The sequence below is a fragment of the Anarhichas minor genome, unplaced genomic scaffold, assembly GCF_050575085.1.
Source record: "Anarhichas minor isolate MPS153535 unplaced genomic scaffold, ASM5057508v1 ptg000010l, whole genome shotgun sequence".
In the NCBI taxonomy this organism is placed as follows: Eukaryota; Metazoa; Chordata; class Actinopteri; order Perciformes; family Anarhichadidae; genus Anarhichas; species Anarhichas minor.
Window position 1 is genome coordinate 3,540,745 of NW_027466456.1, and position 13,668 is coordinate 3,554,412.

Consider the following 13,668-nt stretch of genomic DNA (forward strand, 5'->3'; position numbering starts at 1 on the left):
AGACAGAAATGTCACAATAGCTCCAGCACTAAGCTTCGTCTGCTGTCTGCATGAAGAGACCTCACCGGCCAAAGAGAGATGAGGATTTGAACCGTTTACTGCAGGATCAAGAGTTAGACAAAGCATGCTGGTGTTCTTTCTGCTTTATCAGAGTAGACGCATGTTGTTTGGTTAGTGGTGTGTTTACAAGGTCTAGGAACAGCAATATAAATATAGACAAACACAGTAAACGTGGGATAAGAGAGGGAGATGCTAATGAGAGACTGTAAAGCAGTGATTCTGACTGTCAACGTTTTTATCATACATTTGAATTGTCACTGTTTGCCTTCGCATTACAACTGCTGGACTTTTCAACCATTTATCCATTATTTTTAGTTAATTATTAACCTGTTTGTTCATTAATTTTAGCTAATCATTTCAACTGTTTATCCAGTATACTTTAAGCTAATTATTTCAGTTATTTATTCATTACTTTCAATATATTATCTAGCCTGTTTATTCATCACTTTTAGCTAATTATTTCTCATCCATTACTTTCGCTAAGTACTGTTCTCAGCTAACTTTTTACACCACGTATCATTACTTTAACCTAACTTTTAGGTAGCTATCTCTGCTAGCTTGCTAACTAGTTTTCATGCACTCTCCATATAAAAGTGTTACAGCTGACTCAGGCTGACGAGAGACACTTAGTACAAAACTTAACGTATTGTAGCTGCTAGTCTCCTGGTTATTGTGACAAATTTATCTTTTGTAATCTTGTGTGGAAGGTTGTTATTTTCCTCCTAAATGCAGTATATGGATGTATGTATTTTTTATTAAACTGCAGAAGTACCCCTGGGATAGAAGTACCTCTGGGATAGAAGTACCTCTGGTTGGGAATCTTTGTAGAGCATGTCCGTTCTCAAGAAACATAAACGTTTAAAACGTTAAAAGATGTAGGAATATAATGAGGCTGGATTTTATGAGGGGCCACAGTGAGTGACATGTAAAGTCGTAGATGTGTGTCTCCCCAGACAGTATTACTATACAGGAAAAATGAGGCAGTGACAGCAGCTTAGCGTTCCCTTGTCATCCCCTCCTTCACGTTGCGGTGACCGGTGTCCACATCACGTGTTGTTCCTCCCATCTCCATCCCTCCCCTGCTTCATATGTCCATTCGCCCTTGACTGTTGGGCAATACACCATCTGCCAGCGGACACAGCACATGGACGCAGGGCATTAGCCATTATGTAACTCCACTCCGGCTCCTCCTCGCCTATCACTTCTTCCCCTTCTCGAGCAAGCGTGTCCGAATTTTGGTGAGTGTAGGGAGATGTGACCCCTGAGGCCTCCGGTGATGAGCACTGATCCACTGGGTCTTGACACATTAAACGGTGACTTGAACTGCAACTGCTCACTTCATAACCCAGATGACCACTGGGGCCTGACCTTTACTACCTGCGTCTCTCACACCTAAAAATATCTGATTTAATTTAAAGTGCGCTTTTTCTGGAGCTTTAAACCACATCTCATAGTTGACAGGGAGTCAAACACGGTTGAAAGCTCCAGAAATAGCGTGTAAGTGGAGCTTGAGTTACGATTTTTTTTGTACTATCTCCAGGGTCAAGTGTTTCACCCTCACCTAATATTTTAAGATTTTCAGAATATGAAGATTTATTGTTATTTATAATATGGTCATTGTTTGTATAAATATTAAAATCCAGGCAAAAATTGGTGCCGACTAGATCGTGGACTCTAAGAAGTGGATGTAGTCACTGTGACGTCACTCATTGGTTTGTGGACTGCCCTTCTGAAGCCTGAGGTTCGTCCATCCACATCTTGGCTTTTTGCAACCACAAAGTGACACGAGAGGGAGGAGTTAAGTCCAACCGAACACTGAATGAGGCATTTTCAGGGAACCAAACACGTCACAGTTAACTTTAATGTATTGAAAACACACTGTGAAAGGGTTAAAGTTCTAGGACGAAAACACGGACAACAACCAGACCGATCAACGCCTTAAAGCGTACCCCGCTTTATGGTCTAAGTAAATAAATCAAGTGAGAAGTAGGGGCATTTTCTCATAGACTTCTATACAATCAGACTTCTTTTTGCAACCAGAAGAGTCGCCCAAGCTGCCCGAGTCTACAACACAGGCTTTTTGTTAACAATTAAAGTTTCCATAGAGAGTAGCCACGATGACAGTAAACTGAACTTGTTCTGTAAAATCAGTTTGAAATACAGAGTTTCTGGACACCTCTGTTAGTTCCCTTTTGTAGGCCCTTTCCACAATCCATCCAATCAAACATTGTATTTGCATAAACCTTTAAGTAGTACTCTCATTCTACATTTCCTCCTTAATGTTTGGTCCATATGTACGCAGAGAAATCAATATGTGATAATGGCATCAACCTGGATTGATGTCGTCAGTGCGCCTTATGAAGAGAGAAAGTGTCTCTGATATTAGAAATATTAGAAACAGTGTGTGTGTGTGTGTGTGTGTGGGCGCACACATTTGTGTGTGATTATTTCTGTGTATCTGTCTCTGCTCTTCAGGCAGTGAGCTAAATGATACTGCTGAAGTCAACCAGGGTTTTATATACACAGGACGTCACACACACACACACACACACACACACACACACACACACACACAGAGATACAGGACTTGTCACATCCCGAGCCATGATGTAAAGTGACATGGCCCATTAATGGGAGGGCCAATTCAATTTCTTCCTTCCCTCTGTGGCAGCTTACAGTGACAGCCATGCATCATGCTCGCTATCCACCAACTAGGGGCTTTATGTCCCATAAAAAGAGCCTCCGTGCTGCCCCTCAGCTAAGTCGGCAGACCGAGAGGAACAGATTGGATTTCAGAAATGTAATGTGTTTGTTACTTTTATACAAGTAGCCTACTGCAGAGGGATCTAAGTCCAGTCTTATCTGCATCCTCAGCCACAAAGTTTGATTTCAAAAAAAAAAAATGGACACTGCATTATTAATACAATATAGGAGGAAAACATCTGTGACATTGTGTTGAAAATGAGTGGAATACGGAAAATTTCAAGTTCAGGTTCTGAAAACTTGCCATCTTAGAGGGTAAATATTAGTTGTAGAAGTGTGTATCTGGCTATAAACATGTATTCGCTCATATGTACGGGTTCTTCAGTGTAACTTCCAGTTCACCCGTCATCCCAATGTTCCTCTTTGGAACATGACCATGTGGTGGATTTCCAAAATATATTTTCTTGATATTTCCCTCTCAAGAGAAATTGATGAATAATATAAAGCTTAACTGAAACTGTTACTCCAAATTTAGTAGGATGAGACACCCCAGTCAAAAACATAGTTTTTCATGCACTGGTCAACTTGATCAACATGTCTTCTTTTAGACTAAGAAAACATCCAAAATACATTATGTATGTGTCTATTTTACTACTTTGTCTATTAGCGCCGTAGATTTCTCCTAAATTCCCTAAAAGTTGGTATTAGATTATGCCTCATTTGCATATTTAAACATAACATTTTAGAAAAAGTGTTTTACAAAATTATAATTGTCTAAACCTAACTAACCAACTGGGGAAGTGATATCCATTAGTTACTGTTTGTACCCTATTCATCTGGGGTGTCTTCCTTGTCTGGATTACGTGTTTACATTCACGATGTGTTAGAAACCTGCAAAGATGGCTGACGTTTACACCCTGTAAGGTTGTCATTGAGTGCTGCTGAGGCTTTTCATGCTAAATGAACCACGGCAAACCGAGGCAATTAATCAAGACCGAATGAGACTGAGATTAGAATTGGTTTACATGAGAAGGAAAAGGATGCAGTTAATTGTTTTTGCAGATGTAATTTCATATTGTGGTTCATTAAAGTAAGTGATCCATCTGGATTTTCATTTAGTCGTGTGTAAGGCCATGCTGGTATGCATGCGTTTGTAGTATTTATTTGTGCAGTATATACATCACACTGGGGAACAGTCTGATATCGGCCAGTCATTGGGGAAAAAGTGCCCGAAAGAGACTTTCCTCACACAGCAGCTGGATTCTCACGATATCACAAGAACATGCGAAAACCCATCTTGTCATGCTTCAAGTCATGCGTTCACCTGCCAAGTATCATTCATTGACGGGTTTCTCAGATGGTTCTGTGTAATAAAGCAGGTTAGAAAGAGATAGGGAAGGGGGGAAACAAACAGTTTGAGGAACATGTGTGATAAAAAGTAGAAAGAGATTATATCAGATTTAGTCTAAATAGAAATGAAGTTTTCCTGAAAATAACGAGAAATGTCGCTCTTTTCCACCAACGTTGCAATTCTTACACAACCCCAAGTTTTCTCTTCTGTAAAAAACACTCACAGCTTTATATTACGTAGAGAAAATCCTACTGTGTGGAAACAAATTGAATGATGTCCTATGTCCTACCATGACAACGTGCTGTATAAAGGATATTGTGATTTGCCGTGCGACCAGGGTCAAGCCTTCATTTTCGTCTCTGACCCATATGTCACCTTACAGCTCGACACGATGTAATTTCCTGTACAGGGAGCCACCCTATCCCATGCACGTGTCATTCAGTGTTACAATCAAGGTCAGCCCCCCCCCCCCGCTGGTCCTCCACACATGTGTGCCTCCTTAGAAAGCGTGATTGTCTGGTCAACACTCACAGGCAGGATCACATCGGCAGGCACTCTAAATGATGAAAGAAGTGGATGTAGCATGTACACACAGAGACGGCTTAAGATCCCCACTAGGCTGTTCACACGTCTCAGTTAATACTGAAGTCTTTTTGAAGGTTTCTATTGGCCGTAGATACAGATGGGGGACAAATTAAAGGAAAAAAACAGAATTATCTGTCTTTGTACAATGTTGAGCCAACACAAGCCTCCAGTGATTGTTGACTCTCTAAGAAATACTGGTGCCTACTAGAACCATATAGGGTTCTTCAGCTTGTCCCAGCAGGAGAACCATTTTTGCTTCCAGGTAAGTAACTCTTTCAGAGAGTTCTTCCTAGAACTCAACATAAAGGTTTGTACCTGAACCCATCTGAGAAAGGTTCTACCCAGAGCACTCTATGAGAGGTTCTACCCAGAGCCCTTTTATGGTGTAATGGTTCCACCGAGAACCCTTCTAAAGGTGCTAACACGAACCCACCCAAGGGGTTATACCGAGAAACCTTTTATATTCAAAAGGTTTCATCTAGAACCCACCCAGAGGGTTCTACTAAGAACCGTTTTATATTCCAATGGTTTCATCTAGAACCCACTCAGAGGGTTCTACTAAGAACTCTTTTATAGTCTGAGGGTTTCATATAGAACCCAACTCCAGGGGGTTCTACCAAGAAACTTTTTCACACTCCAAGTTTCATCTAGAACCACCCCTGGGTTCCTCTTGATGTGGTGCAGTGCAACCCACAACAATCATGGTTCACAATCACAGTTTTCGGGTGTTTGGGCTCGGAGGATATTTTAACACCCAACCATCCTTCCAAAAAGTGTTCTTTGGGTTCTTTATTTTCTTTCCCGTTATTCTTCAGTTGAGGTTAAAACAATAAAAGATTGACAGCTACGACAACAATAACTTCAAAGGTGGAAGAAAAACGAATTATAACTGCTGATTAATATAGACGCTAAACCACAGGTGAGCTGTAAACAACGACAGCTTTGCTTGACAGGGTGCAATCAATGTCTTTTTCACTGGCAGTAAGTGTTACACAGCAAAACTTATCACGATATCTCAGGAACACCTGGAGGGAGTTTCTTCCTTCTTCACCTGGACTCAAAGAGGCACTGACTAGATTCTGGTGCTCCAAGATCAAAGGTCGCTGTGACCTAAATGTCTGTCCCAGTATGTGAATGCAGTATCTCAGTCTTGAGGGAATTCTTCAAATTTTGCTTAAACGAACGTCCACTTGGACTCAAGGAGAGGTACTGATTAGATTTTGGTGTTCAAAGGTCAAGATCACTGTGTGACCTCATGTTCGTCCCATTCGCGTAAACGCGATATTTCAGGAAAGTCTTGAGGGAATTCATATGCTAAATATGACAATTTCACACAAATGTCCAATAAGATAAAATGATGTAGTGATGACATTTTGGACAGACATGGATATAGATTGTGACTCGACTGGCTCGAGGAGGCAAACAACCATGAGGCCGTAATTCTATTTTTTTCCGTGTACCAGTTGTTGCATCTTTCTGGGGCGTTAGCGCAGTTGCTGTTGATATAACAGGAAGTAAACCGCTCTGTGCTAGTTTCAGGGGACATCTTGTTGGCCTGTTGTTCTAAAACACAAGTTATGTGTCCATTTGTTTTTCACCCTCAGGATGCTTTTGTTGTGTAGCTTTAAGGGTGTGTTTTGCATTTACAGGAAGGTGGTGATGTGTGAAACCAACATACAATGCGCCATCTTCCTGGTATGAATAAAACAAACCCGAAAGCCATTCCATTTGTGTCCAGTGTAGGGGGAATAAAAGCAAGACATTTATTTCTCAATTGACACCATGCCATCATGCACTTCCACGTCACTGCAGAAGCTATACAGCAGATCCAGTGCCTGCTATCTTCAAAGGGAATCCAGGCATGAAATGTGTTTATGGAGCGTCATAAAGAGTTGAGAGAAGTGGACATTCGGTCTGCATTTGATGCAGATAAAACATAACGGTGGCAAATATGTGATGGTGTGAATCACTTGGGTGAGCAAACACAATCTGCTGCAGCCCAATGCCCTTTTCAGCTTTGGCTTTTTTTTCTCGCCACATAGTTACATATTCATCCGTTCTAACATAAATATCGAACATCTTCCTTTCTCAGAATAGTAACCAGAGTCCACAAATGCCCCACTCGTTGGAAGAGTTGTTTCATATATTTTACACATGAAAACACGCAACAATAATACACATATTTTACCTTTGGAAAGCTTGATGATTATATGTTCTGTACCTGTCCCTTCAAAATAAAGCATTTGGTACACCAAAGTACGGAGAGAGAAAGAGACTCGCCGTGGTTAAGATGTACAGTAGCAGCGCCTTTCTTCTCTAAACACAGTAGAGCGTAATGAATCCTCAAGGGCTCAACAAAGCTGTCATGTTCCCTTAACAGCTTCATCACTTTCTTCCTCCCATAGCTATGAGGTATGAATGGTTCACAGGATCTTCATGTTTGCAGAGCTGTACATCTCAATAACTGCACACATGAGCGCTACAGCTGAGAAGACAGGCTGAGAGGAAAGTATTTTGTAGGATGAATGAGAAAAGAATGGCTTCCCCACAAGCTGCTGGTCAGATAAACTTCTCAAACCTCTTCCCGTCACAATTATCTAAAGAGTTGCTGAATTCAGATTTCATCGATTTATGCTTCTTGTGTCTCCTCGTCTCTCTCACGCTTCTCTCCTTCCTCCAGTACAAACAAGTGGAGCAGTACATGTCGTTCCACAAACTACCGGCAGACTTCCGACAGAAAATCCATGACTACTACGAGCACAGATACCAGGGCAAGATGTTTGATGAAGAGAGCATCCTGGAGGAGCTTAATGAGCCTCTGCGCGAGGTATGACAACACCTACACACACACACACACACTTCTCAACTCTCCACCGAGCAAGTGAACTGAACTGGAATTAATTCATTGTTCATCATGCTCAGCTAAGGTGCCCTTGTCTGAACAAAGAAGCCATCATTTCCAGACTTGTCTGTATTGACTCACTTATCAGCTGTTCTTAAAGAGTAACTGCACACTTAAACATGTTGTTTAAGCTATGAATTAAATGACATGACTGTACTGAGTCTTATCAGTGCTGGTGTTTAAAAAAAAGTCGCCCTCTAACCAGACCCTCCCTTCTCGCCTCTCCACACAGCGTCGGTCATTTTTACTTTTTCCATTACCACCGTGTAGCATTAGAATCACAGCACAGTGCAAGCTGCTCCTTTCTGAGAGCTGTAAATGAATCTGTACATGTGCGTTATGTTAGCTGAAGTGCACACCAGTTTTCACTGAGAAATAACTCGGTTTTTAGAGAGAGGAACAAATGGGTTTAAAGTAGTTTGCACACTCTGTGTTCCCAACACTGTTTCCTGCCGTTTACAGTAAGCAAGGTCCTCTTGCTTCAAGGACAGCTCAAAGTACCATTCAGGTAACAGACAAATGAAGAGACGAATGAGCAGTGCCAGGGTCACTCAAAGTAATTCAAGAAAGTCTGCTCAGAAAATAGTGTTTTTGTTATCTGATTATCTAACCCTTTTATAACATTAAACATTGATCAGTATGACTACGTATCAGGGCCATTGAAGGTAAATCTACCACTTAGATTTGCCTGTTAATGTTATTTTTTTATAGATCAATTCCTTTTTCCAAATAACATTTCTTTTCTAACTCATGTGTTGATTTTCCACAACTGATTGTTCCTTCTGATGTTGGAATATTGATGCAGTGTAACTTGTTTTAGCAATGGCGCACTGCCGCATGGACTACAGATTGAGGCTTTTATAGTGACACGTGACCCACTGCTGTATTCCCGTTCAAATCTAGGAAATCGTCAACTTCAACTGCCGTAAGCTGGTGGCCACCATGCCGCTGTTTGCCAATGCCGATCCCAACTTTGTGACAGCGATGCTGACCAAACTGAGATTTGAAGTTTTCCAGCCTGCAGACTACATCATCAGAGAGGGCACCATCGGCAAGAAGATGTACTTCATCCAGCACGGGGTCGTCAGCGTCCTGACCAAAGGAAGCATCGGCATGAAGCTGATGGACGGCTCCTACTTTGGAGGTACGTCACTGTCTTTGTCACCTCGGGAACATCAGTTACTGCTCTATTCTACTCTGTTCTGTTCTGAAATTCTACAGTTCTCTTTTGTTCCATTCTGTTCTCTTCCAGTCTTCTCTGTTCTGTTATATTATTTTGTTCTATTCTGTTCTATTCAATCTAACAGAGTAGGATAGAATAGAAGTGAATAGAATAAAGCAGAAAATACAAAATACACAAAATATAGTAGCAGCATCAAATACAACATTTATGTTATGTTACACATTCTACTCCGTTCTATTCTTTCCTGTTCTGTTCATAACATAATAGAATAGGTCAGAACTGAATAAAATAGAACAGGAGGATAGAACAGAACTCTAATATATTCTATTCTGTACCAGAGTTTACTGGCAGTAATGTTGATGTACAGGCTACCCAGAGTTGCACATTCACATACACGTCACACATCCAATTAGTAAGAGCTAATTAGCACAGCACAACGCAGAAGACGGGGGGGGGGGGCATTTGTAATGTCAAGTATAGATTTTTCAGAGCCGTCGCTGCCACCAAGGAGGAAATCAGAGGTTTCTCCTCTTACTCAGAAGTAGCAGTGGGCTTGGATTGGAGGGACAATGTGGTTTAACCACCGCAGTGTGCGTTTGTGGTAGAATCTCTCAATTAGTAAGTAGACGGGGATGTCAGGCCAAACATGTGACTTTGCTCCAACTTGTTTGCATAAGTGATTAGAAACATCAAGTCCCAGATGTATACATGTTGTAATATTTGCATTCTGTAACGTCACATGTATGTACCGGCTTGTACCACATTTTTGTACACATTTCTCATTGGCAAACTCCATTTTTGTATCGATACATTTGGTAAGAGAGAGGCAGAGCTTTGCAGACTGGATTTCATGGCTGTAAATGCAGCCGAGTCTGCAGCTTAGCCTTTGGCTCTTTTGTCTTTCAAAATTGCAATCTGGATGAACAATGCACACAACACGTTTCCAGCCACAGCCATCAGACGCCTCAGCATTTATTCAGTATAAATAAAGCTAGATTGGATTTGTTGAAAATATTGGAAACTGAGTTGTTTGTTTTTTTTGCACATTCACCGCCGTGATTATCAGCCTGCACATGTTTGTGTCGCTGCTGTTGTGACTGGTGAGCTGCCAAAGCTTTCACAATATGTCGCCTCAAAGTCACTTTTATTTCTTGATATTAAAACGATTTATCTCGATGATTACAGATGAAGGGCTCATGTAGTTAACTGGTTATATGAACTAGCATACATATTCAGAATCTAGAAGATTTGAATAAGGGAAATATCATGTTTATATGGGTACACAGGTTTCCCTGTGAACATATCAGGCATAAAAACTGAAGAAAAAAGTTGTGGATATTTTATTTTCTACGGATGGGAACAGGAAACGGCGCATCCCAGGCTAAAGGAAAAAGTTAAACTAGTCGTGACCCCAAATAGTGCTAATATTCACTCTACCCACCCAGGATTTCTCTGTATTTTTCATCATTTTTGAGGATGACATCTACAAGGACCTACAAGCTACAAATGGTCACCCAGTGGTTTGAACAGCTTTTTAATGCAGCCCCGGTGGTTTCATTAGAATATTATTCTCTCCCGCACATCCCCCTAATGATGCCAGCAATATGTAAATGCTTGTGTTATGTACTGTATAAGCTGAAAGTGACAATTTATGAAAGGACGTCTGGGGCTTCATGTGGATTCTGAGGAGAGATTTTCCACAACTCTTACTAAACTGGAATATCTATAATGCTTAAAACTTAAACTTTACTTCTCTAACATGACTGGGCGAAAGCTATGGAAGAAAGGAAACTCACAATAATGCCATTACTACATGACATTGTTCTGTCTAAAGGAGTTCATACAGTACATCACCCCACAGCTTTACCTCCATTACAGCAGCCGACCATGAGGATCACGCAGTAGAGCATCTATCCATCTATAAGCGTCGGCTATTAATCATTCATCTACAGAGGAGCTATAAATCCTTAATCAGATAGGCAGAAAACATGGTCACACTCAAGGTCGCACTTAAATAATCTCTGAATAAAAAGCAGCTGGTGAATGTACTGTATGTACAGTATCTGATTTAAAGAGACAGTGTAGTGTTTACATGCAAAAGAGGACACTAATAATATCTGGCAGTTGTCCTTTCATCATGGCTAATCTCGCGATTTTTTTGCCCTTAAGCTACATTTGGTAACTATAATAAAAACAACCTTTTTGTCATATTTGCTCTCACTGTTACTGGATCCTGACAGAAATACATGAGACGGATCTTCTGTGAAAAACTCTGATTCCTCTGCCTCCTTTAAGTGCTCCTCGTGGCGTTTGCAAGATTCTGCCGCGCCCAAAGGAAAACAACCAATCAGAGCCAAGGAGCCTCCAACGCAGCTGTCAATCACTCCCCGCGGAGCTTGTGAAGTTGGAGACTCCTCAGGGCTGATTGGTTGTTTTCCGTCGGGTGAGGTAGAATCTTGCAAATGCCATTAGGAGCTTCAGAAGGAGGCAGAGAAACCTGATTTCTCCACTGATTATCTGTCTCGTGTTCTACTGTCAGGATATAGCGACAGTTTGAGCAAAAATGACAAAAAGTCCTTTTTCATAAAAGTTACCAGCTGTAGCTTCAAAAGGATAGATATATTGGAAAATGCACTTATCTTCTTTGTTATCGGGATATAGATGAGAGGATTAATACAGCTCTGTACTGTAAATATGAATCTAGAGCCAGCAAATGGTTAGCTTAGCATAAAGAGTGCAAACGGGGAAACGACTCGCTTGTTATCTAACTCTCGTCAAAAAAGCAAAGTAGCTTTTCTTCCTAAATTAAACTAGTCCGCTAATGAACACTTACAGAAACTTGTTATATTTGTGCTACTGTTTAAAGACATGCATAGGTTTGCGTGTCAGTGTTGCTCTGTGCAGTGCCCCGTTTGCAGCTGCACATGCTTAGGGGCTCAGTGTAGCGCCCCGATGCATATCCTCAATGGTGTCTCCTCGCGTTTCGTTATTTTTCTCCCTTTTCCCCCACAGAGAGTCAGAGGAGGTCGACCTTTCAGGCAGGAGAAAAAAGGAGGGCATACGGTTGTCAAGACAACAGTCAGCCCCAGCCGATAGAAGAAGAGGAGAGCTAGAGAGATAAAGATACTAAAGGGGAAGGGGAACAACTGAACGTAATGAAGCTTAGCTGCACATCTCCAAATATAGAGTGTGCTTCCTTCACACCGGGCTGGAGGAAACACTCCTGTCAGTGGGTCACACTGGCTACACACACAACCATTCATTCTGACCACACATGTGCTCAACACATCTCTCCTTATATACGGTACCTCTGTTCTTTTCACTGTCGCCGTCTGACACCCAGGACTCTGTCGGTCTGTGAATCTGACCGTCTGCTGTCTGCTGTCTCTTTCACCTCACCAGAGATCTGTCTGCTGACCCGTGGCAGACGGACGGCCAGTGTGCGAGCGGACACCTACTGTCGCCTGTACTCTCTCTCTGTGGACAATTTCAACGAGGTCCTGGAGGAGTATCCCATGATGAGGAGGGCCTTTGAGACGGTTGCCATTGACAGATTGGACAGGATAGGTAAGACTGCCATCTGGTTTGTTAAACTGGTGGTTACTTTTATTTTGTTTCTGTGAAGTGAATGAAGTGTGTTTCGTTGATCAGCGAGGTAAAATGGCTGATGTCTGACTGGAGCCTGGTGGCTTTGAGGACAGCATATTAATTGTATGTTTGTTTTTTTTACATTAATAAATCATAATAATTGTCCAAATCGTCTTTACATCCAGACCTAATTTATGGGTGATTTAGTCACGGACAATTGGCATTACGACTCCCCGATGAAAGCCACAGGTACGGCGTCTTGTCTTCATAAGCACATGAGTCATTCATAAGATGAATTGAAGCATAAGGAAAATGTATTCATCCATTCAACTCGATGTCTCTGTCAAAACACTGTGACTAACGTGTCTGCTTCAGGACCAAACCACCGACCAAATATTCCCACTCCGGCTCCATGTGCGCTTGATGAATGTTATAATAATGTGTTCTTTTGTTGGTCAACAGTGTTTGTAAAAAAACAAAAAGACATCTGGATCGTACACACTGAGGGCGATCAGAGCCCAAGAATATGAAATATAAAATACAGACTCGCAAATAGTGACAACAGCTTTGATCCTGTCATGCGTAAAGAGAGACTGTTGGATGCATCTCCATAAGGTGCTTATTTTAAAATCTCAATCTTCATTTGAAAACATCAATGAAATGTTTTAGTTCCATCACATTTAAGATTTCTGTTGTTGAGCTTATGTGACCAGGAGTGCTTGTTTAGGATCAGTTCAGCCTGACGTACCATAATGACTTGTGTTCATCTATTTCTATAGAAACAGTCTCTGACCTGTGAGCCATTCCTACATAGAGATGGATTATCCATCGTCCATTGTGTTCGTACCCTTATTAATGCATCACATTGTAAACACACGTGTGACATAAGATCAGCAGAACAAGATTCAAGGGGTGATGGTGGTGTTCATTTATTATGAATAGCAGGCTCTGTACTGAGCCCCCATCAAATGCAGGTACAATTGTCGAAAACGCACACCAGAAAGATAAGTTTAGTAAGATTAACATATGATTGGACAAAGCTACACTTACTCGCAGCTGCTCTATAAAAGCAACGCTATTGGCCGTAGAACCTTATACACTTTGATCGACAGTCGAAGTTCACCAAATTCTAGCCAATAACCATAAACAAATTACGCACACGCACACAAACATGCCTTTACCAGCTCTTGTTTCAATTTCGCCTGAAGGAGCAGCTCAGTGCGAGCATAGCGAGAGAGTGACGGTGGGTTCGCTCAGGCAGCAGAGAAGAAATTAGCAGTAAAGTTTTTTTTAGTG

General features: G+C 41.4%; 1 protein-coding gene across 1 annotated transcript in view; it reads left to right on the forward strand.

Moving 5' to 3' along the window:
• Positions 1 to 13,668, forward strand: part of hcn2b (hyperpolarization activated cyclic nucleotide-gated potassium channel 2b) — a 38,807-nt gene that overhangs the window by 21,115 nt on the left and 4,024 nt on the right. Inside the window, exons 6-8 of the mRNA XM_076087588.1 lie at positions 7,380 to 7,526; positions 8,505 to 8,745; positions 12,187 to 12,351. Coding sequence (XP_075943703.1) covers positions 7,380 to 7,526; positions 8,505 to 8,745; positions 12,187 to 12,351 — 553 coding nt within the window. The remainder of the gene's footprint in view (positions 1 to 7,379; positions 7,527 to 8,504; positions 8,746 to 12,186; positions 12,352 to 13,668) is intronic.